This window comes from Periophthalmus magnuspinnatus, chromosome 1 (assembly GCF_009829125.3).
Source record: "Periophthalmus magnuspinnatus isolate fPerMag1 chromosome 1, fPerMag1.2.pri, whole genome shotgun sequence".
NCBI lineage: Eukaryota > Metazoa > Chordata > Actinopteri > Gobiiformes > Gobiidae > Periophthalmus > Periophthalmus magnuspinnatus.
In genome coordinates this window covers 27,623,079-27,649,595 of record NC_047126.1, presented here as the reverse complement: position 1 = coordinate 27,649,595, position 26,517 = coordinate 27,623,079, and the positions used below count along the sequence as shown (strand labels likewise).

The window sequence follows — 26,517 nt, the reverse complement described above, 5'->3', positions numbered from 1 at the left end:
AGGAGCGCGGGGTCGAAGAGGAAACGGGGGGAAGACAAAGGTTGAGAGAGGAGAGGAGGGTGGGTAAGAGAGGAGAGGGGGGAGAGAGAGGAGAAGAGAGAAGAGAGGTGAAGGGGTGTGAGAGAGGAAAGGGGGAGGGAGAGGAGAGGAGAGAAGAGGGGTGGGGGGTAAGAGAAGAGAACAGAGGAAAACTTGGATGAGAGAGCAGAGAGGTGAGGGGGGAAAAGAGAGTAAGGGCGAGAGAGGAGAGGAGAGAGGGGGGTGATAGAGGAGGGGAGAGAGAGATGGGGGGAGGGCGGATGACAGTTTTCCCAGCTTCAGTCCAGGGAGTCAGTAGTTTTCGCTGACTGGTGTGGCGAGCGCGGCCAGCTCTTCTGTCAGCACTTTCCTCTCCTTCATCTTCACGCGCACAGCCTCCATTAGTTGAGCGGCAGAGGGGATCTACAGGGGCGAGGGGAGAGAAGGGGGAAATACAGAAAAGAAACGCGGTGAGAAAAGTTCAAAAAGTCAGGAATTAGGCATATGGTAAAGACACACGCCTGGGCTGGGCAATATGGTCGTCAAAATGTAACCGTGATCTCCAGTGGCGATCTGATATTTTGGTAAAATCGTCATATCGTCATCCATTTTTCTTATTGGTCAATCTGGTCAGTGCTCTGAGAAGAAGTAGATGACTGTAGTTACCTCTTCAAGGCCAGATAAATGTACTTCCAAGTTCACAAGAATCACGATCAGATCTAAATCGTGATCTCGCACTCTGAAAATTGTGATATTGTTTTATGCTCATGTTATGACTTACTTATGACAATAATAATATGTCATTGTTAAGTTATTGAGGATATTATAAAAATGACATAAGGGAATAACAACCAGTAAAACAATACATCATGGAATTCAATATCGAAAACATGGACAAATTATATTTTATGATGTGATACATACAGTAATGTGCCCCTGTTTATGTACAATAAATGCAACTCCTAAAAGCTCTTAACACTTTGCTTAAACAAGTAAATTCATGTCTCAGGCTGTTATGACCCAGGTGGATCAAACATATTAAAGAGAACACAGGAGTGAAAAGGGTTACAAAAGTTACATAGTTTTAATTTTAAGTTCATTTGAATTTATATTAAAATTTCAGTAAAAAAAACAACAACAAAATACTCCCACGTCTAAAAAACAAAGTAACAAAGTAAGGTAACAGTAAAAGTAACAGAAAGGTGGACTGGTGCACCAGCCAAACAGAACAAAAAGATGTGGCACCGGGTCAACCACATACAGGGCCACAGAAACCGGTGCCAACATCACCAACCTAAAAGTAAAAATGTCCCAAAACTTTATCAAACAAAAGGCGAAAACAGGACAATAATAATAATAATGGCTTACACTTGTAATGCGCTTTACAGGCTTGTCAAAGCCTCTCAAAGCACTACACTATAGTCATTATTCATTCATTTCCACACTTGGTGATGGTAAGCTACTATTGTAGCCACAGCTGCCCTGGGGCAGACTGACGGAAGCGAGGCTGCCAATCTGCGCCATCGGCCCCTCCGACCACCACCTATCATTCGCACACACACCACTTTCATACTAGGCAATGTGGGTGAAGTGTCTTGCCTAAGGACACAACGACAGAACTTGGTCCGAGCGGGACTCGATCCTCCGACCTTCGGGTTGGGGGACCAACACTCTAACCACTGAGCAGGACAGCTCGTTCCACCAGGTCAAATGCAACAACCTAAATGAATAACTATTATAATTCTGATATTGATGCCTGACTCTAAAGGCACAATTCAAAATACTTTTAAAAATCAAATCTGTTTGGTTATAATTTCCAGACTAAACCTCATAAAAGTCTGATTTACAGAGCCAAACACATGATCTAAACATGAAATGCTGCGGTATAAATACACAGATGTTTGTATTTTGTAGACTTAATTGTACCAGTAGGAACGTTTGTCCACTACATTTGATCCAGTGCAGCAGGTCATCCCGTCAGGAGCAGTGGGTCGCTGCAGTTAAGTGCTCTGGTTAAGAGTAATTATAATAGCTGGAGGAACTTCTACTGCAAAACTTTTAAGGTAGATGGGGAAAATCCAAGTGCCTAAAAGGAACTCACCTACACACACACACAGACACACACACACACGCAAAAACCATCTCCAAAATCAAACCTGAATAACTACTTTAAAGAACCTGTCCATAGAGTTGATAAAACACATTGTCCAAGCACAGCCACGATCATCTGTTTTTCTATACCTCATCTTAAGTCCTCATTCCCAATCAGAGCCAGAGGATTAAGAAGAAGAGCTCATGAAACACCAGTCCACAGTGCCCCTAAGCTCCAGTTGATCACTTTTGCTAAGTCAAGCCTCCAGGCATAATTAAAAATGGTATGGACATCGCTGGGGACATACATTGGACTCCAGTGGACCCCGTCTTTGGTGGGAACCTAAATGACATCCTTGGGGGAATCATAGACAATTACAAGGGTTGAACATAGGGCCTCAATATGTGGACGTTACTTTAGGAAGGTGAGAATGTAAAGGGGAGCGGGGTGTTATGGGTAATTCGCATTTTCCGCAAAATCGACCCGAGGTTTTTGCAGTCATTAAAAGACATGATCAAAGGCAGATGTCACTTTAACCATGAATACGGAATATGGCGTTAGAGAATTTATGAAGAACTCAAGAATTGTGACTCGTATTAAAGTAATGCAAAAAATATTTATATAGATTGTGTTTGATAAAAAAGTGTGGATTAAATGAATGTGTAGATGAACTGAAAATTTCAATCCAAACAAAAAGATGTCAGTTTTGGAAAAAAATGCTTCAAATTAGTGAATTTTTCCAGTGATATTAGTTCATATCTGAAATAACCTAAACTTTGAATGTAATAAGGCCTGGTTTGGTCCTTGCTTGACCCAAGTTTATTCCTGAGGTAGATTTGATTTAGTCCTGTTTTTAGTTCAAGGTTTAGTCACATTTAGATTCACAGCTTTACCCAACTGACAGATATCAAGGTAAGGTTTTCCTGACTGTTTTGCCTCTCATTTGTACCCATACTTCTGCCAGTGCCACTGAAAATTTATCCCATAATCTATAAACAAGTTGGACTATATGGGCATAACAAAATCACACTTTCATTTTTTATTAAGGATAGCCCCTTGATATGCATAATCTCTTTTTCAAGGGGGTTGGTGTTGCATATTCTATGAACATAAACATTTTTTAAGGACTGCTTAAAGCGGGGACACATCATTTTGAAAAAGTGAAAGGAGGAAGCAGGTATTTTGAATTTAACTTGCTCGTAGCTCTCAGAAACTCTTTGGTAACTTAGTATTCACATTCATTCATTATTTTGGTCATTAACACAGCTTTAGAACAGCTTTTTCAGACGGAAAGAGGCCACTTGCACTTGCACAGCCAACCAGCTCTCATCCCAAAGCATCATATAATAATAATAAAAACAATTAAAAAAATACATAATAATAATAACAACGATGATGATAATAATAATAATAACAATAATAATAATCATCATCATCATAATCCTCATCATAAAAATAAATGGTAGTCACTTTTTTATATACAGTGGTCCCTCGTTTATGGTGGGGGTTACGTTCTAACCCGCAATTGGCGAAATCTGCAAAGTATCAACTTTTTTAGCATTATTTTTTGCAGCTGTAAAACCCCTCACCACACACTTTATACAATTTTCTCAGGCAGGTATTAACATTTTCTCACATTTCTCTCTTGTTTGAACACTCTCAAGTGTCTTGCCCAAGGAAAACAACAGCATTCATCTATGGGAGCTAGAATCGCCCCCGCCAAATGGATCTGACCACTCAACCAATGATGAATTTTTATGTCGAGTGCGGGATTCGAATCTCCAACCCTCGGTTCAGTGGACACTATACCAACTAAGCTCTAGTTACCTTATACCTTCTATGTTGTTTACCTTTTAATATTTATCCATCTGTGTTGTTTTCATCCATCCTAACAGGAAGGGCATCACACTGCCAGCCTGTAGGTTTGTGGGTCTGATGACTCAACCAATGATGTTTATGTCGAGAGCAGGATTCAAACATTCAAATCCGTGGACAAACTGTCTCCCTCAGTATATATGTAGTGACTCACCTGGCTCTTTCTTTAACATGTGTAATAGATAAATGTTTTCTAATTAGATGAAGACCGTAGTTATTTGTCTTTATAACAATAAGGCCATCATTAAAATTTCAGCATCAGAACCCAAACCGTACGCACACTCCAAACTCCGGAAGCATCAAACACAGAGGCCTATCCCTCCGAGGATCTCCTCACTGAAGGAACTGCTGAGACATCTCCCCCTGGTGGCTCCTTTGGGAACACTCTGTATCTCACGCTCTCCCAGGCACGCAGCACTTCCTCATCAGCTAATTACACAGAGCCACTAAGTATGCAAACAAACACACCAAAATAGAGACGCATGCAGCCACAACATCGAGCTCTAAGGGACCACACGGAGAGGAGGGAGCCGGGATCATTAAAGGAACTGATGAGGGAGCAGGGGTAAACAACAGGTAAACATCAGACGTGATCATTTTATACTCAAAGTGCTGCAAGTTTTACTAAAGGGACAAGGCTGATACAAACTTTTTGAGAGATAACAGAAAAACAAATGTTATGAAAAAGTACCTAGCTACATTACTTTGTACTAACAGACCTGAAGGAGTCATTGACAATCGAGTTGTTTAATAAAAGAAAAACTCAAATCTGTTGACTGGACAAAAAGTTGTAGAAGTGAGGACGTTTTGCTCATCCAAGCTGCTTCAGTTCTGGTCAGATTACTGGTGGACACTGCCTTATATCAAACAAGTGAGTTAGTTTCAGTGTACTTAGCTCCTCCCTTCAGATAGATATAAGTAGTAGTAGTTTATCAAGAATGTGTCAGGCTTAGGAACACTTCAATAAGAGGTTAGGAGTTAGTTATAAAGCCTGAATCATTCTTTATAAACTATGCGTTCATTATGTATTAAGTCTTAGTTCATGCTTTTAAGGTTATGCTTCCGTCTGCTCTATAGTTATAACCTATGGCACCTGTAGATCTTTATGTTATAATTTGCACTTTTTAAATCGCAATATTTATCTAAAACAACTTAATAAGGTAAATGCACATCACAACAGCGAGCAGCTAGTTTTTTCTCATTTGTACCAAAATGACTATGCAACGCTGCCAAATCTTTTGAGTATCTAGGTCTGTCACGATAACAAATTTTGAAATACGATATATTTCTGAAGAAAATATAGACATTAGACAATAATATGCCTCTGACACAAAAACACTGAAGCAGGATTTACCCCCAAAAACTACAGTAATAAATAATAATAATAAACAGTAATAAATAAATTAAACATTTTATGAGTTATAGAAGTTCAAATCTTCAATAAAGTACAAAAAAATGAGAAAATGTTCCCCACTAGTATAAACAAAAGTACAAGTAAATGACTCCAGGTCTCATGTACTGAAGTCAGTGTAGTTTTTTTTAATGGTGATAGTCCTACACATATCACCCATTAAAACATTTAATTAAGGAACGATGTAAGTAGAGAGCAGTGGGCAGACACAGGTGGTGGTGAACATGGGAGTTGATCGGCAATAAGTGATTAAAGATTGTTCAAACCTGCACGAATCACTCCAAAAACAACTTCGAGAGGGTAAACGGTGAGCAGAAGCGACTGTAACATGGATAGAAGTCGATTTTGCAGATTAGGGCTGCTTTAAAAGTGTAGTTATTATAAATTGTTACCATAAAATGTGGTAATGCCCACCTTGTCACGCAGTCGATCTATCCAACCACATCAGCACCTCTATGCTATCTAAAGTGAATAGTTTGACTTGTAATCACTGTCAATGTACTTTTTGAGTTCTTGTAAACCGCTGTGAATTACAAATACACTTGCCTGGCTCCACTGCTGATGAAATGCTCTGCTAAACTCACTCCCCTCTAACACCTCTCCCTCTGCTGTGACTAAGAGCTGCAGATAGTTCTAAGTTTGTAAAATAAAGACAACAGGCGCGCCCACACCCTGACTCAGATCAGCCCTCCACCTCACACACACACTGCTCCCTTTCATCCAGATGCCCTCCCTGTAGCGGTGACCGAGGCCTGCGGGATGGTTCGAGCTCTCCCCTGGGCTGCTCCGCTCACTGTTAGGAACTGGCACTAATGTTATGCTACGGTTGATTTAGCCGGCCTCCTGTCCCCCTTGGCACAGCTCGCCAGCGCTCGGCAACGCAAGCGCTGCTTTTTTTGAGAGAGGCCCTGTCCCCCTTGGCAACACTAAAATAGCTAGTGTAGCATTAAGCCGCGCTAACTCCCCGCCATTACTATTCAACAGGCCCTCCAGAGCAGACCTTTTGTCCCGCTATGATTTCATGAACATGTTTTAGAAGTGAAGTGACGTGAAGTAGCACCGACACTGACAGTGGGGTGTGCGCGAGTGTGTGTACGAACGGAGATGAGGACAGGAGCTGCAAGCAAAAGGTAGTTTCATGAGCCAATTAAGTGACATTGCTATTCTGTAGCCCGGGGCACGCCTCCAGGCAGAGAGCAGCTCAAAGTTGGAGCGCTCCAGTGACCATTGTCTGCTAGTGGCATAAAGCACGCCAACTTTTTTTTTTTCACCTAAAAGATCGATCATTCATGGCTCTTTTGTCGTCTCCCCCGAAACAGGTTAGTGCAATTATTTCTAAGGGCCCAATTTGTTGAGGAGTAGAGGAACGTGTCAGGTGGAGGGATATCTAAATGAGGAAGAATGAGATGGGAAGTGTAAAGCTGAAGATGGACACAGGAGGGCATTAGCAAACAGTGGCAGATACAATATTTGCGCATGACTTAAAACAAACATACTGTGCTTGTATCTGCAATGTAGTATAAACTATGACACGAGTGACTCATGTTTGCACATTTTAAATCTCAATATTGATCTAAAACGACTTAATAAAAGAAACATGTCTGCAGTGGGAGCTGACTTCGCCTTAAACGTCATCACAACAAAGAGCCATGCAGTTGTCAGCCGAATCCTATGCATATTACTGATTAAGAAAATAATATGGGAGAACAAAGAAAGTAGAGAGCAGAGGCCATATGCTGGTGCTGAAAACAGGAGTTGAACGGCAATATGGCGTCTTGAAAATAAGCGATTAAATATTGCTCAAATGTGCAAATACAAATAGAACTTTGGGTGAGTAAATGGTGAAGGAAACAACTGTAACATGTTTAAAGCTGTAAAAAGATGCTTTAAAGATACAAGGCTGTTCTACTTTTATCCTTTGTCCATTTTAATCCAGTTTATGCCTGATCAACGTCTGGTGGGGAATTGACTATCCCAGTCACTTTGGGCCTTTGGTGGGGTTGGGGTACATCCAAACGTACAACCAGTTAACCGGAACACTATGTATTATTGCTTTGCGAAAATGAAGCCCCACTCATACCACTTCTAAGAATTGGCACTGTTCACTAGAGAAAATACCAACCTAAATCTGCGCCGCTTATGTGAAATTGGAATGATCAAAAGTAATTAATTTTATTTGAGTGGTAACAAACTGTAAAAGGTTTCCAACATGTAATCTACCTTTTTAATGGTTTACACCTCCATGGAGATGAAGTTTAATGTGATGCTGTAGAACATGCCAGGCAAAGCAATAACATCTCCATGGAGACAAGCAGGTGGTAGCAAAGTTACATAGTGTATATTATGTATCTTGACATAATACAGTAAATGGTGGGGCAAGATTGGAAGTAGAAAACTTGTCAAAAACAACGTTGGTTTTCAGTGACGCCGTGACCAAACACAATCTTGCGAGGCGCCCGAAGATACTCAACATAAAACGCACTTGGATGACAAAAGCATCATCAAATTTCCTAGTAAAATTCCCATCCTCTGAGCCTGTCCCTGGCTGGTACAAAGTATCCAATCTAGGCCACTACTCAAGGTAAGACCAGAGGTAGTTACACTAGTTTTATAAGAGAAGAAAAAAGCAGCTCTTTGATCCCTGAACCTCTCACTTTTGTTTGAAAATCAATTTGATCAAATGGGGGAATAACAACAACAACAACATGATAAATAGATTAAAAAAGGCCCGAGCACAAAGGCACCCAACTCTAAACTAGTCTTGCATTTGATTATCTGCTTTAATGAATGTGTCACATTTGCAGCGGCTCAGGTAAAGGAGAGCACGGGCCAGCCTATTCTTTCCCTCTGCTTTATAATTATCTCCCCAACACACAAGATCCCTCTCTCCTCTCCCGCAAACCTCGTGAGACTGATATGAAAGGGAATTGGACACTTGGGGCCACAAATACTGTAATTAAAAATCTCGCCTTTTTCTTGATACGCGTTGTTTGGAGACATCATTTTGCGAGCGTATTTGTAAAGTATGTGACCTAAATAAGGCCTAGATTAAACACCGGGTCTTTGTTGCAGGTTGCTACACTCATTAGGTGTGGAAATGAGGTGATTCGGGCCTGATTGGGGGATAAATATAGAGAGGTGATATCCATACAAAAGAGACGCAACCTTTAGGTAGAACTCAACAATCAGGAACACAGGAGAGAGGAAGAGTACGGCTGTGGGGGGGATGAAGAACTTTATGGCCACTTGCATACGTGATGAAAAATTAGCAGTTTCAATAGCTAATAATAATAATAATAAAAAATAACTAAATTGTACAAAATTGAAGCATTAGAAAAAGTAACATACAATCTAAGAACTCACAGGGAAAAATTCTACAAGATTTGGGATAAATGGATTCAGTTTTTATCCCCCTTTCGCGCCAATTTCGTTTTAGCCATGAAAATTACGGGGGAAGTGTCTGGTGTGTGTGCTCCCAGTTAAGCCACCTTGTTTTATTCTTTTATCTTTTAGCCATTTGTTAAAAAAAACAACAAGGAAAGACAAAGAAATTCAAGTATTAACAGTGAAACTAACAAATACAACAGAAGATTTTGAAAATCATCGAAAAATCTAAAATAATGTGTAACAGGTTAATATCAAATTCCACCAAATCAGTTTTCTTTTACTGTTTGCTTTACGTACCTGTGCTGCTGTGAGTTTGTTTTGGTGTTGCCGATGTTGCACAGCTCTGAGGTAATACACACTAATTTGGGCTCCAAGCCAAATATAGTTTTGCTGATGAATGTTCTGTAAATACCGGTAGTTGAATTCTTTTGTAAATCATTATGTAATGTCTTTTAATTATCTACCTTGTGTTATGCAAGTTACATCTAATTTTAATCAATATTTTGTGAGCTAATTATAATTATACACTTACTTTGTTGCCACTCTTTTTGGCACGTCTGCACTAATTTATTATTACTGTGTGTACTTTTCTTTTAAGGAATATTTGTTGTATCCCAGTTTGTAATTCTTGCATTAGTTAAACAGGTACAATATTTGATTTACTGTAAATGTGTTTAGAGATGGACAGGACCAGATACACAGGCATCAGGTGCATTACAGAAAGTGTATTTGATTATGTTTGAATTTATCATGTCCTAGAATCTTCTTATTTGAACTGTAATATCACAAAATGTATAAATGTATAAGCAGAGAGCTGTGCATCTCCGAGTAATACTGTTAGATCCCACGACTCACGGCAGTTTGTGATTTTTCTATCAGTGATACAGTAAACTTTCTGAACCTGGTCTGAGCCTCTGTCATCTTTACCACAATGCAGAGGGGAAAGGGGTGGAGCAGCTACATAAGACTCAAAACAACTATCATTAAACTATAATATAAAGAAAAGCTAATATACTACTTTTTTTCTTTAATGATTTTTTAATTTAAAAACCAATCTAAAACCCTTAAGTAGCGTCCATACAGTTTCAAGACAACGTACACCACATGTCCTCCCATGTTGTAACCAAACCGGACACATGATTGTGACGTAAGTGAGCAATGAAAAGTGTCTTGCCCAAGGACACAACTACTGTGAGAATGATACAGGGATCAAACCAACAACCTTTCTATTTACGGACAATTGCACCACTACAACTCTCGTTTACAATTTTTAAATCAATCATAGACACAGAAAATAAACAAATTAAAAACCATAATTTTGACCAACGAAAAGAAAAGTTACTAGTTTGAATCTGGCCAGTGAGGGCAGGCAGCCATTGTGTCTCTGAGCAATGCAGTCACAGTGCCAACACCTCGCAATCTAACAAAAACAACAACAACAAACACATTTTCAAAACCCACTATTTATGTACTGCTATGAGGACACTTGAAGAAGCAATTGAAGAAGATGGCCTGGTTAAGTAATCCCCAAAATAGCCTGAGGATTATGTATCATTACCAGTAAGCTCCAATCTCTAGTTTCTATTTATGTGAAAGTTTACCAGAGGAAGTCGCAGTGCGCACTGGCATAATGAGCCGTCTCGAGGGGATAGCCTGCTCAGTCTATGGCATATTTACAGTACAAAGGCTGCGCTCGGGTCCCCTCCACACGCATACAGACACAAAAGGGTGGCTGATTTAATTAGCCCAATGATTAAATGAGGCTTAATTAGAGTCACTTTCCTATAGAGAGAAGTGTACGACTCCGAGCTGTTCCTTGTCATCACAAAGGCATAATGAGCCAGCGCCAGAAAACTTTAGCACTGTGCAGCCTTTGATATGTTTAATTCCGAGGGTTAATGAAGTAATCCCAGCGGAGGGGACTACAGGGCCGGAGCACTTGACAAGGAGCGACATGAATAGTAAAGTATGTTATTTAGAGATAAATGATGCCATTTACCTTCATAGCAACGCACCACAGCAAACATCCCTAAAGTTCGATAAAGGCTTCCAATTACAGGAATTATTACAGGCCTGCACAGAGCATAAACAGCTTTGATGTGGAGAGCGGCTCCGCTCCTGATTGGTCGGCCTGTCTCTGCCACTGTCCTAATCTTCACCTGCTTGTTATGGTCGGGAGGCTGATAAGAAGTGATGCCTGGACGTCTCCCTTGGGCGTCATTGGGAGGTAAATAGTAGCAGGCCCCGAGCGCCACCCCATACCAGTAAACCAAAGCACTGTCCTCTCATAAAGAAATCAACAGAGTCAATGACTTTTTAAATGTTATTATGCTGTCATGAGGCTGGGGCCGCGGTGTGTGTGGATAAAATGAGTGTGAAAAATGATCAGGAGGGATGCGGCGCTCCTGTGTGCGTGGGCTCACACATGCATCCACAGGCCGCTGCTCTTCATTATTGGGCAGCAGCAGAAGCCAGTCATTTCCCTGTCTTCATAAAGACTCGGCCCATTAAATTCTACCTCCAGTCAATAATTAGGACTCCACAAATAAACCAAAGGCAATTAAATCAATGCTTCCCCGGGCCGGTGCCTGGACCCTCCGGCCCATACGGACACTCCATCTTCAGCTGGGGCCTTATTCATGGAGCAGCGCTGGAGCCATCCAGCACACCCCCCGGCCCGCCATCATTATTACCCCGCCTGTCCCAGGATCCTGGCTGTGGAGCGCCGCCTATGGTGGCTCTCTACTGAGAGGAGCGCGCTTTGATTTCATTAACTCACCAGTGCAGAAGGGAGACCAGGAAATGAATGCTATGTTTCATTTGCTTTTGAGTGGACAAGTGGGGAGTCTGTGAGGGGGGCTCGGAAAATCTATGCCACTTCTTGGGCATTAAGGGAGCATCCTGTAGTTCAAATGCAAATATTTAATCCACAATTCACCAGCCTGTCTGGGACCAACAACTCAACTGTGGTCAAACTTACTGAAATTCTCTTTCTTTTCAAACTGATAATGCATTTTATTAGTCTCACCAGACCCCGTATGCGCTGCTGCCATGTGATCTGGCATTTGGTAGAACTTGTGTATATAACACTGTGGATACTGTACCAGGATGAAGACTTTGGACTTTCCTTCAGTCTGTCTTCCTCTTGGTTAATAAGTCTCTTACTCCACAGCTCTGCCTTTATACAAGTGTGTGCCAATGAGCCTTCTCCCTCTCGTTATGTTGACATGTGGCAGTTCATGACAGTGATGGCAAACAAACTGTCCAAACACAAAGATCACAAATACGCACACACGCACACACATCCGCGTTCCACCACAGTGACTGATGGCTTCTGTATTGACAGGGCCACTGCGATAATAAAGCGCTGTCCCACTGGCGGCTCTATTAGGCCCTGACAGTGACAAGATGAGGTTCACACGAGCACAAGTACCATCCTCCGGCGGTGACAGCTCGCTCCAGTTAAGGACACGGATCTCTCTCTCATCCTCCCTTCCGCTCCGTCTATTTCTGTCTGTGTCTTTTTATCGGCGCAGAAGTGTGTGAGATCATATAACTATTAGAGTAGTGTGTTATTAGTGTCACAGGCTGGTGACAGGACGGGCACTTCACACATGTTCTGCTTGATGACTCCTTTATAGACTATCACAGAGAGGAAAGAGAGAGGGAGGAAGAGAGGAAGAGAGAGAGAGACAGAGAGTGGGGAAGACAGAGAGATAGAGATGGGAAAGGAGATGGAGAGATAGGGAGGAGAGAAAAAGAGAGAGGAATGGAGAGGGGAAAAAAGAGAGATACATAGATATAGAGAGGGAGATAGAAATAGAGAGACAGAGAGGAAGACGGGGAGAGAGAGGGGGGGGAAGAAGAGAAAAATGGAGAGACAGAGAGAAGGAGGGCAGGGAGAGGGGGAAGGAGAGAGAGAGGGAGAGCGGGATAGATGGATGGATAGATAGATAGATAGATAGATAGATAGATGGGGTAAAGGGATAGGGATAGAGATATAGATATGGAGATAGATAGACATGAAAATAGAGAGATACCGACAGAGAGAGAGAAAAAGAGGGGGAGGAGAGAGACAGCGGAAGTGGGGAAAAGAGAGGGAAAGAAAGCGGGAAAGAGCGAGAAAGTTAGAAATACAGAGATAGATAGAATAAAGATAGACATAGAGATAGAGGGGAGAAAAAGAGAGAGAGAGGGATGGAGAGAAGGAAAGAGAGAGAAATAGGTGTATAGACTAAGAGATAAATATATATAGAAGGAGAGAGATAGAAATACAGATAGAGAGAGACAGAGGAAGAGGGAAGAAAGAGGGGGAGAGAGAAAGAGATAGAAATAGATGTATAGATTGAGAGATAAATATATATAGAGAGGGAGATAGATAGAAATAGAGACAGAGAGATACAGAAAAATAGCGAGGGAGAAATACAGAGAGAGATAGGAATAGAGAGACAAAAATAGAGATAGAGAGTGGCGAGTGTGGACTGTGCTTCAGCGTTACTATTAAAAATGACAAGGTCTGGTCCTGTGTACAGCTGGATCCTGTGTGGGTTTAAACATGTTTGAAAGTAATGGTGGCAGCATACCTTCTGTGCAAAGTTTAGGGCTTTCAGTGAGTGATTTAGGCTCTATATAAATTGAAAAGTTAAACTAATTAGAGATCGAGATGCAGTCATTTCTAACTGTCAATTATATGGTTGGCTCATTTTAATCAACCCAATCCTCTATCAGTAAAAGTATGTGTAAAATCATAGTTGATCAATATGAGGAATTCCTTTTTTGTCATATTGCCCAGTTAAACCTTTATCCACTTTGGTTCAAATGTGAAAAACAGATTTGGTGTTGTGATGATGTCAAAATGTTAGATGGAAGCACTGTTTTTGTAAGAAAACTCCAAACAATAAATCTGCAAATTTTGAACCAGATAACTGACAACCTTGTATGATGTATAGTAATCATTTTAGTAGCACATTTTTGCACTGATAGAGTAGACATATTATGGCATTAACATAAACTTTGGAGATATTGGAGATATTAACCATAGTAGATCGACTGATTGTTCATGCCCGATGTCGATACTGGTTGTGTATAATCCAGAAATTGATGGCCAGTAAACTCTGCTGACATTTTTGAGCTGATATGTAGGGCTGAGTTTGATTATTTTCCCCAAATTCTGCAACTCAAATCTACCACAAACTCACCCACAGCCCATTTTTACCACAAACTTATCATGGAGCTGTATAGTCCCATTTTGCGCAGTTATCTCTTCACCTTCAAATGTTCAAATAAAGCTTTGCATGTATTCCTTAAGCAGGTATTTTGCTCCATCTTCCATCTCACTTTTAAACTAATGGCTCATTAGAAGGTTAACAAATGTGTCTAAGTTATAATTCTGTCACGCCAAAATGACAGTGAGCTTTGTGCCCTTACTGCCAGAAGACTATGATATTTTAGAAACAGCAGGTGCAGAAAGAAGAGAGTACAGGATTAGAGTGAAATAAATAAAGAAAAAACTGCAGACGATGGACTTGAAAGGGTTAGAAAAAGTGTGTGCGAATGCAGTGGGGATGACTGCGCCGGTCCCTGGGGGTAAAGTCTCAGCCTTGTCATACCCTGTTCTCCTCCTCCTCCAACCACCCCCATCCCCCCACTACAGCCGCTCCGCACAGTACCCCCCTGCACCCCCCGCTCCCCTCTCCTCCACCGCCCCGCGTTCTGCCCACGGAAAACGTCGATAGCAGGCTGCCGGTGCCGAGGTCTCTGGTGGACACTAGCTCATTCTCGCGGCATCGACAGGCCCGCCAAATCAATATTTAGTTCCCCACTAACAAGCTGCCTCGGGGTCTGGAGAGAGAGAAAGAGAGAGAGAGAGGGAAGGAAGGAGAGAGAGTGAGAGAGGGTGGTGGGACAGTGGAGGGATGGCAGGGAGAGACTGGGAGCAGGGACTGAGAGCTGTCCGGTTAGAAGGGAAAAAACACGGACGGGGTCTTGCTTGTGTGTGTTGGTGTGGGAGGGGTGGAGGAGGAAGGAGGAAGAGGAGGGAGATGGGGGGGTGGGGGGTGGGGGGTGCAAAGGTCAGGAGAAGATCTGGGGAACAGAGAGAGAAACGGAGTCTGGCGGTGTCGTGGTGCGGAGGCGACGCTTGAGTGCCCGCGGCTGCCATTGACGAGAACACACACTTAATCATACACACACATCACACAGTATCACAGGGCACACTGGCTGACAGCACTCCACTCCAAACATAAGTGGCTCACAAAGACTCAAACGCACAGCTTCTTTTGTTTTATCTGTGCTGGAAACTGAATCCTGATGCTTCTCGTGTGTTTTGTGCAAATGCAACTGGTAGCAGATCTGTGGCCCTAGAGAGAGAGAGACAGAACTCCAGGCAGAATGGTACGACAAAAACAAATGGGTCCTTGAGTCGCAGTGTCAAGGCAAAAAACAGGAGAATCAGCCAGAGTTCTAGTGTAGCCCGGTGAGTTAAAGGGATGAGATGATGCAGTAGGAGTAAATAATGTTGGCCAAATATTGCAGTTGAAAATAGGTATTGGTGTATTTACTGCAAAAATGTTTTTCTTTGATAATGTTAGAATGTCTTTCCATGAGACACTACTGTGCACTACATACATACAATTATTTAGGGTTCTGGATCATTCGTGATCCAGTGTTTTCTGGTACAAAAATATAGTTTTAAAGTCTTGGGCCTTTGACCATATGGCCCTGTATCACAGACATAATACTAGCAATGAAACTAATCAGTCAATGATTAATAAAGTGTTTGGTTTAATGAGCATCTTGTTTTCCAGGTTTTTTGAGTTACCATTTTTATAGATAGAAGTATAGATATAAGTCAAGTCACAAATGAGTCTGAAAAAATGTTGCTGACATGGCATTACCCCAGAAAAGTAAATAGATTATGGACTAGCATCTCTGTCGCTTCTAGCAACATAGCAACCATTAGCATTCTTGGATTTTTATTTTTTAAAAATTGGCCATTAGACAACTTTGCTTTCAATGTCTTAGTATCTTAATGGTTGAACAGTGGGTGACAGAGCAGCTCATCTCCATTAAAATGAATGGTTGTCTTTTCCCAGGGAGTGTTCCAACTTTCCATTACTAGGTGTTCCCTCAGATGCCAAGAGCACCTAGTACTATGAAGCTAGACAATTTGAGATGTTTGCAGATACATTTGACTAACCTTCTGTTGAAGTATGTGATGCAACTGATCCATCCACTGCTGATCTCCAGGACCCATTGGATACGCTGCTGTCTCCTAAGGACACATCAAATATAACATTTAAATTAAAAAAACAAGACAGAGTTTTATCTTTCTTGTCAATTTGTACGTATATATACTCAAAGCATTTTTTTCTATAAGTTGGTGCACATTACCACATTGTTGGCTTGTACAAAAGTAAACTATAGAAAGTGGTAGGACTCAATTTATGCTAGCTACTTTGCACATGCCACTAATGTTTGCCCGCTCTCCCCAGGTCTCTTGCTGGAGGGCTGAATTGCAGTGCGGCGGGCAGGACCTTGAAGGAGCTCTCGGGAGACCAGTGGCACGGCCCGCCCGCATACACTTGCATGCTACTTATGTATAAAGAGCTAGCGGAGTGGTAGCCTTGTTAGCGCTAATGAACAGAGCTTGGCCATGTACACCTCTGAATGAATGTGCTACCTCTTCACTTCGAACCCCAGGTGCTGCTGTTTGAAATAGGGTGATAGACCTTGTACTACATCACAGGGACAGTGGGGGAGCAGTTCCACTTTGCTGACTGGTGAATAGTTAGTTTCTAAGGTTCACAGTCAGCAAGGCTCATAAAATCTGAATTTGAACTTTTACTTAACGTTTGTCAGTGCTGGACAGACCCACTCCCCACACAAGTCACAACACTGGTCTGTTTAGTATTGACATTTACAAAATCATTTAGTAATTTTCAATATTAATGTTGATTTATTCCATCCATCCATCCATTTTCTTCCGCTTATCCGGGGCCGGGTCGCGGGGGCAGCAGTCTAAGCAGGGACTCCCAGACTTCCCTCACCCCGGACACGTCCTCCAGCTCCTCCGGTGGGACCCCAAGGCGTTCCCAGGCCAGCCGAGAGACATAGTCCCTCCAGCGTGTCCTGGGTCTTCCCCGGGGCCTCCTCCCGGTGGGACATGCCCAGATGTTGATTTAGTATAATATAATTCCTGTGGGGAATCCGTACCTTGCAAATGACCCCTCCCTCAGTGGTTGTCAGCTGGTTGCTATTTGTCATACATAAAGTTCTTGAATATTCTTTGTCATATTGAGGACTGAATGGCTTAAGTCAATTTCATTTCAGTTCAAAATCTATTTAGACATTTTCAAATATTACAGTGCATTTTCTGTCTCCTTGGTGAGAAAAGTGTGAAAATGCTTTTGTTCAGGCTTAGTTAATAATAGGATGCCTGCATACTGACCAGGGCTCACTTAACACAGCAGTTGTATTGACTGTAACAGAGAAGGAGGCTCTCTTTGTGACTACAGTGGCCTGAAGCTTCCCACAAGGCTCTGCACACTGCATGTGAGAGGATAACTGTGCTTGTCCACCCCTGATAGATATATAACAGCACTCTGACTCCATCTCACATTAGGAGCAAAACAAACTGGCCTGGCAATTATAGTCTTATTACATCTGGATCATTAACTCCACAACAAGATGCCCAGGGAGCCTGTGCTGCCGGCCCTCAGCGCTGCTCAGCTCAACACTGTGGAAGAAGCAGGGAAATAAAACTGCAGCAACACAGTGTTGGGAATGTTTTACAGAAATAGCACATGAATAAATAAGTTATATATACATTTTTAATTACTTGTCATTATTGTGTTATTTTGGTTTCTCACAAGTGAACTTTGTAATCATAAGAAATGATCATGAGTTTTATGCCATGCCACAAAAGTAATTTTTGAGTGAATAAAGGCAATGCTTGAAAAAACATGTTTGCAAAAATATTGGTGGCCATCAACAGGCCATTAGTTATCAAAATAAGCAAACATGTAAAATATTTAAAATGGAATTGAATACTCTGAGATCCAAATACATTGTAAATGATGGAGAAGACTCCCAAACTAAAGGAAAGTTGTTGGCAATGAACTTCTCTCATTTAAAAGTATAAGTAAAAGTGAGTGCATCCCTGTGAGCCCTGGGCTCCGCTCTGTACACTGGTATTGTACAAGCAAGTGAATACATGAATACTCTGGATATAGGTTTGATCAGATAAATACTATGGAGACATCCATACAACTTCATGTTGTGTCCTCAGGTTCAAAGAAAAACAGTACCACAAGGTTTAAAAGCTACTTTACATTTTGGTGTATATCGAATACACAGATCTGAAATGTGTAACAAAACAAGTTAAAAAACAAGTTAATGTACAAATATATGATTGCTTTTTAATAAAAGCAAATATCTTGAGCTTTCATAAACTCCCATATACAGTAAATATGTCAAATGCAGCAAATGGCATTTCTCTGATTACATACAATAAAGTTAATCTTGAATCTTACATTATAAAGTTTGCTCTATATATTAAAAGCCCCATAAGCTACATTCCTTTCACAGCCTCCTTGCCTCTGAGAATGTTATGATCGACTCCAACAACTCAGAAGGCCGCTCAGCTCAGAGTGAGACTACCTTTTACTACCCATAATCCACTGGGGGAAACATGTGGCGCTGAGGAGAGAGTGATTTAACCTACCAATATTTCAGCTCTCATGAAGGCGACTTTTTGTCAATTGACTAACTGTGGCCTGTCATGTCCTGGGTGGGGCCGCACTGCAAATGGACAAAATTGGTTTCAAGTGTGAGTAAGTGCCCGCTGGACCTCTCTCATCTGGTGATAGATAGAGGAAGTCCCCAGGGAGGTAAGGAAGATTGTAACGCGCAGCTGCTAATTGAGAACACAGATAGGTATGATCTATAGAGGAGGGAAGGCCCCCCAAGTTGGAAAAGTAAAAAACTCAACAGTCATTTCAACAACAGCATCCAATTGAAAGTTGATATTAATTTTATACCACAGGAAAAAGTAGTACTTCCACTTGTATTTATTTGACAGGTTTCTGATGTTGCTTTGAGCATACAACTGAGCATTCAAGCCAAGACAGCCATTGTAATTTTGTTTCTATTCAATGAAAAAGTGGTAGTTGTCGACTCAAGTTTGAATTCCAGGAAATGTTTCAGAGTATCGACTGAAAAGACATTTATCAAGCAGCAAACAGGAGACAGATCCACTAGTCCTCCAATGTATTACAAGAAAAAGGACAAAACTTCTACAAAATAAAAAATATGGCAGGGCTTCATGGAATGATCCGCAGTATCAGTATGGCATTTATTCAAAGGGCGTGTATTATATTTTGATCTATGTTATAATGTTGTTTCTCGTCACAACAGACCTGGAGTTGGGTTTTGTTTCATTCACATGTGTTTAACAAACATTGCATATTTAAGCTGAGTAGTTCTCTCAAACGGAAAACTCTGTTCCACCTTGTGATGTCATGTGGGAATACAGGAAGTGCTCCACTGCATTTTAAAACTCCACACATCTTCACTAGAATCTTTTGGATGATTACAGCCCTAGAATTGCCGATCTCTACTGAACTAAAAGGAGCTGTTAACTTGAAAACTACCACTACATGACAACAACATAAATTCAACTACCAATTGCACAGCCCTACCTAAACTATTCAAAGTAACAAAACTAGGTCGCTATTAAGTATGCCATCAGGATCACCAACTATCATCTCTCACAATAATTACATAATGAGTTATTGTTGGGAACAGATGCTTGAGCCTGAGAACCTAGACCCCTCCCTGGAGAAGTGTCCCGGGTATGTCCCACTGGAAGTAAACGCCAGGGACTATGTCTCTTGGCCCCGCCTGGGAAAGACTTTTTGAACAGATTTATGCGTAAAAATGGAAACAGAAATAATGTTCTATGGCTGTATTTTTACACATGTGACAAATAATTTAAAATCCCAGTAAAATACATTTTGTTGAAAGTGAAAAGTTTATTTGTGATCTTGAAGAGAGCTTAAGATAAATTTATGGTCCTTGCTATGGATTTTAAAAGCAAAATATCGTTATCGGTCACAGCAGCAGGCCAAATATCAGATAATCGGCTAAAAAAAAACAACTAAAAAAAACAAACAAAAATACAAAGAAAAATAAAAACAAATTTCTCTTTCTCAACACATTGTACTATTTGTGACAGGTTATTAGTGGGGTGACCGAGTGCTTGGTAGACTTCTCAAAACAAGTCTTCATATTGACATTTTGAACTTGCCAACACCTACAGTCTATACTCATCAATACCAGAAGGTCCTGGAGACATGGAAAGGCTAAACATCGTTAGCTACAGGTAAAATGCACAAATAGGTAGCTCATATTTTTATACCATTAGATGAGGCCAACCAAACTGATCCCAGATGAAGCGCAAAAGTTTCTCCAACACTTCTCCACGCCACATCTCATCTCGTCTCAATTGACAAAAGCTGAGGCCTAGAGCAACAAGTCGATATTGATTTAATAATGTCTTTGCCGTGTAATTATTAAGTAAAACCGCCAGAAACTTTGGGGTGAATATTACAGTTGAACAAATCTATTACAGGTACGTGCAGAGCTGTGGGCATCTCTTCACTGGCTATAGATCCGTGAAGTTAGCGTTGTGTGCGCGATGTGGTCCCATGGCCTTACCTGATCACTGTCCATTATGTCGGCCAGATCGTTCTCGGACATATTGAGGATAGAGGCTGCGATGCTCTTAGCTTTGATCATGCTCTTAGCTGAGAGGCCGGCCTTTGCTGCCACAGTGCTGCTCTGCTTCTGCCTCCTCCTCTTCTTCATCAGCTGCTGCTTGACCTCACTGACGTCTAAAAGTATCTCACTGGCCAGGGCCTGCAGAAAGAAATATTTAAAAAAAGGAAAAAAAAGTGAGAGATGAGGATGATGAAATGGATATAGAAAAACAAGAGGGATAGCGCTTGCCTGGCAGATGAATAAATGAAATTGATCAAGCATGCGCCAGAGAGCCCTGGTACATTATGGAGGAATATTGAGTTTGACACACTCTCCTCTCCTCCACTTCACCTCGCTCTCCCGTGTAGGATCGTGGACCTGAGGGTTTGTTGCCCCGTCGATTGAGAGCTGAAGGGAACGCTGCTTTGATATCAAACGCACCCAGAGTTTTGCTTAAAAAATCTCCACAGAATCACGCCTCTCAGAAAAACGAGAGGAGAAAGACACACGCGAAATACTAGCCATTCATTTATTTATTTACTTTGCAGAACGTCTCGACAAAGTACAAGGGCAGCATAACACGGTGAATAATTAAGCTACAAGGAGCCGTTCCAAAATGGTGCCCGAGCGATCCGTGCCATGCCAGACCATCACCGGTCCGGGGAGGTTGACTGGCGCTAAATAGGACTTTGGGTCAAATACTAGAGAGACAATTAAATGTTAAAACTGCCACTGTACACGGGAAAGTCAATAAAATGAACTCCCCTTTGCTTCATTTTGAGCTTATTGATCGAGGCAATAATCTTCTGTATCATTCCCTTGTAAGCCGGCTGAAAAGCTGACCTTGGAATAGATGGCCAGATGAGGCACAAGAATGGGTAGTAAACAAAACTAAATATAAAAAAGAAAAAAACAAGTCTACCACCAGATTTATACTAGCTCCAAGGCAGGCCCGGTATGTACTTTGAGCGGGTTACTTGCCGATGACCTGTTACATCAACTACAACAACTGCGTCACATCACCTGGACCCGCACTTGCGCTCCACCGAGGTCCATGTGGCAGGGAATTTGGAAGTCTTTTGGGACCCGCGCCCATCCCAAATCGCACCGTACTTGCAATCAGTGTAGACCCAGCGTAACTGGCTCTCTACATTGCATACGGTACATATTCACTTCATTCATTTTTGTTTGGTCAACGTATAACTCATTACAGTCTACATACATTAAAGTCAGTATGATGCCCATAAAATAAAACTATATATTCAGTATGTAGAAGCTTATGATTAAGTCGAATAATAAAGTAAATGAGCAATAAGTACACAATGTGCCTAGACAGTTGAAAATACTCCGGTGCATTACAATAATAATATCTGTTCTGTAATTTCACACAGGTGCAGAGGCTGTGGTGGTCCTCACAGGAGTGCTGAGTGAGCATTTCAAACACACCAGTCTACACAGTTATTATAGTAGTCAACATTGTATTGAAGTAAATTTACTAAAAAAAAAAATATTACTCAAGTACAATTACCAAAATAAGTAAGAATAAAAAAGACAATTCAATTCTTTAAATATTAGGGTTGTCAATGGTATGAAAAATCAGATACTAAACAATAGGTAAATTAGTATTGAAACTAGATATTAATTTAACCAAGTATCGATACTGAAAATAATCACATAAACTTTCCTGAACAGTTTCATCTTGAGTTTTATCAAAACTAGACCACATGGTATAATAAACAAATGCTATTATTTTGTGTTGAAAATTACAATCCTGTCTAAAAAAGGAGCTTTTAAAATGATCATTTCGGTATCAAAATCTGCATTAAGTATCAATTCTATCAGTAACTATTTAGCATCAAAATCGAGTTTGAATTTTTTGTATCGTGACACTATTACTATAAGTACTAAGTAACTTTGAATGTAAATCTGATTTATGACTTAAAATAATCTGACAGACAAAACATTAAAGGCTCTATACTACACAAAATTAATTCTTGTTTTTACCTCATCAAAAACATACTTGTTACTTGAGTTATGTTTTGTTTCATTTAGACATGTTTGAGTAATCCTTTACCATCTACATCATCAAAGCTCAAAACGCTCTGTTCCACCTTGTGATGTCATGTAGTGGTAGTTTTCAAGTTAACAGCTCCTTTAGTTCAGCACAGATTCACAATTTCAGGGCTGAAATCATCAAAATGATTCTAGTAAAGGTGTATGGAGTTTAAAAACACAGTGGGGCATTTCCTGTATTATCACAGCGCTATCCCTCTTGTTTTCAACGTGATTCTGTTTGAGAATCACTGAATGTGTTAAAAGCACAAATGCTGAAATCCTTCAGTGTCGTTAATATACAGCAGTTACTCACAGGGAAGAGTCACCAAAAAGTACTAAAATGACAATATGGCATTAAAGTAAATACCGCACATTACCTTGAAAGGGATACATTTTACACTGAGCAGGGCCACATCTCCACAGATTAGACCAATAACTTAGCCTGGTGACTTCATCTGCTTGCCTCCATAGAAACAAGCAGGTCACAATCCAGACCCTGCTTCAGAAAAGTTACATAATGGATCTTTAACCTCTGGAGCAAAACTTGTCTAAAACACTCATACAACAGCCTCTTTTTACCTTCTATTGACTGCCTGACGTCACAGCTCATTAGGGAATGGTCAGAAGGCATAGTATTTACACACTGAAACACACTCACTGTCACTAGTCAATGTTTACATAAAAATGACCTAAATCCTTCTTGTCCAATAATCCACGACGAGATTACAGGTGAAATTTCCCACTCATTCTGGACCCTTAACGAAACAGTCGTACAACACCAGCATATTCAAACACATATCAGATTGTTAGCTCGTCTGCATGAAAGCGTGTGTTAGTTATGAGCTCTTAGCCTGCCTAGTAGCACAATCACCGTAGCCAGAGGGCCAATTTAGACAGGACGCGGATTAGGGCATGGAGATGAGGATCAAATGAGCTGCTAAAAGATATCCCCTTTAATAACTAGCAACCTGTGAACCTTCTCACACACACAAGGACACGGAGGACCATTCAAATGCATCACGAGCAATGTGGGAGGAGTTTATGTTTATTGATTAGAAAGACAATAGCAAGAAAAAGGTTACTATTACGATTATTGTTACTATTGCAGTCAGTAAAACTACATTATACACTATATGAAGAATGACAAACAAGCAAAGATATGAAAGTCAGTGATTGGAATCTTCCTAAATATTTCCTAATATGAAAAGAGGAATATTGATAATTCCTCATTTGTTAATTTACTGAACTCTTGTGGCTGATTTTGATGATTTTTTAAAAAGTTGTTATCAAAACAATAGTAGACTTGAAAGTTGTCTATAATTTAAAGTGTTTATGACAGGTTAGACTACTATTTTACTAAAACACACTTGCGATCATTATATTTAGTGAAAATTTTACATTTTTCCTTAACATATTTTTCAACGTTTCTGCACAAATTGTTTCCCGATTGGTGTAAAACTCATCAATCGTTTATATTTATAACAGTTATTATTCCACCAAATTAAGTAAAGACTAGAGAATGATTAAAACCTGTCATACACACTTTAAAAAATACATTACACAGTTACATAGATGGAAAGCTGGACTAGAATGTATTTATGAAAGCAATTATGACAAACAAAAACATTGAATATAGTGAGTACAAAGGGAGTGAAAAGATAAAATACCCCAATATGTCAATAGGATTCTGTTACGCAGGACATGGCCTAAATAGATTACTACAAATGCATAAATGTAATAAGATAAGGATAAGTAAACCTTTATTTGTCCCACAATGAGGACATTTCACAGTGTTGCAACAGCAGAAGAACATAGATATGAAATCCAAAAAACAGACTTAAATCTAACACGACACCACTTTGCAAGGGCGAGCCAAAATACAAGGCTTCAACAACACAATGTACAATAAAGAACTATGGCAAAATGTATGTACAGTAGTGTTGGCACGACACTAAAATTTCAGTTTTGATACTAAGGAATACACTCGATACCGATTCTGACACCACGACAATAATAAAAAACACTTTATTTAGGCGATAGAATGTGGATTTTAACATCAAATTATAGATATAAGGTCACACTTATTCAGGAAAGGAGAACGTGACTTTTTCTTGCTCAAACGAGTATCTAGTTTTGATACTCGATTAGTATTTGATTTTCGATACTTTTCACGGCCCTAATGTACAGTGCAGCATATGGAGAGCATTAAAAGCAAGTAAAGTGATTTCAGTGAATAATGAAACATAATAACTGTAGTATTAAATAAAACGTAAAATCTATTGTGTTAAAAGAAAGATGAGGTGACAACAACATATTCTGTGTGAGCGAGCTACCAGCTTGTGCACATGAGGAGTCGCTGCATGCAGGGCCACTCTTTAGCAGTTCAACAGCAGTGCTTACAGCCCGGGGCGTGTGCAGGGGCCAAAGGGGTCTACTGGCACACAATAAAATACTCTCCACGCACAAATATACACAACCACGGCACACAGAGGCGCAGAGAACAAAAAAAACACAACCTCAGAAAGATGCGCACGCACACACACACACAAGCGCATCTACAGACACAGCCCTCCCGTCCTGATCAATACATGACAAGAGTAAATCTCCTCCGGACGTCAGCCAGACCAATCAAAGGGCCTGCTGTTCTTATAGGGGATCACAGGAGCTAGGGGAGACAAACAATGATGTGAATCCTCAACAACACAATGGCCCCCACCAGCCTCGGGTTATGGGAATGAAGAGCAAAGCTAATAACACTGGATTTCTATGCATGTGTACGGAACTTCCATTTTACAGATAATAGGTTGTACATTGTGGAGACAGGCAGTTTTTGTGAACCTTTGCATGGCACTGGATGTTTTGAGTAAGAGTTGGTAAAGTAAAGTCATGATATAAAGTAGAATGGGAATTGTTTTTTGGTTTTTTTTAGATACTTCAACAGAAATGGGAGCCCAAGTGTGTAGTTGAATAAGCATTAAATAAAAAAGGAAGTAAAGGAAATTAAGTAAATGAGAAAACACAGCAGAAATTATGTAAGACCACTACAAATATCTTGCAATTGAAATGATACCAAGTCTTCCTCCTGGCTGAGTAGGCTGGACAAAACAATACCAAACCTATTCATGAGAATGCATAGCTTTACGTAAAATACTAGGATGTTAAATGAACTTAGAGGGAATATGACAGATTAAACTACTCATTTCTCTAAAACAGTTAAGATTTTACTAAAAGTATTGGCGAGCTTTTTCTAGTTTTGTAATTTTGGTGAAATTTATAATACTACTTCCTGGTTGGACACGAGCAGCACATGTGACATATGTAGAGGTAGCCTAGCAACCATAAAGTTAACAAGGCCCAAAATTAGATTACACAATAGTTACAATTAGCCAAATAAGAAAAAAATGACACCTTTATTTTACCCAATGTTTAAACCGTCCTTTCGTTGTGTGTTAATTGTCTCTGCATTTTGGATGGAGTTGATGGACTACTTCCTATACTTTACAACTTTTTGCTTTCTATTTTTCTTCACAAACTGCCACTTAACTGATGTAAAAATATAATAAATGTTTAGCTCAGGTACTATCCCACCAAGCCAAGAAACAATTGGAAAAAAGAACATAATAAACACCTGATACACCTACATAATTGTGCAGACTAAAGATGTGTGCTCAGGGCCCCACATTAATCTCAGAGTTCAGATGTAGGTAAACGACAGGCAGGTTAATCAGTCGAAGAAATATAGACATTTTGATTATCTTCCAACAATAACATCATTATATAAAAGTAGCAATGATTTTCAGACATCCACAGCCCTGTTTTCTTACAAACCTTTAGGGTAATGTAGTACTGTTTTCCTTTGGTCAGGTGTTTTGCAGGAGAATCAACCAGAAATACACTAAACACTGTTAATTTGAGATAA

General features: G+C 40.4%; 1 protein-coding gene across 1 annotated transcript in view; it reads right to left on the bottom strand.

Moving 5' to 3' along the window:
- Window positions 1-222: 222 nt before the first annotated feature.
- The window catches only part of cntln (centlein, centrosomal protein), a 113,949-nt gene continuing 87,654 nt past the window's right edge, over window positions 223-26,517 (bottom strand). Inside the window, exons 24-26 of the mRNA XM_055224223.1 lie at window positions 20,502-20,702; window positions 15,982-16,056; window positions 223-441 (exon numbers count right to left, since the gene is read on the bottom strand). Coding sequence (XP_055080198.1) covers window positions 331-441; window positions 15,982-16,056; window positions 20,502-20,702 — 387 coding nt within the window. The 3' untranslated portion in view covers window positions 223-330. The remainder of the gene's footprint in view (window positions 442-15,981; window positions 16,057-20,501; window positions 20,703-26,517) is intronic.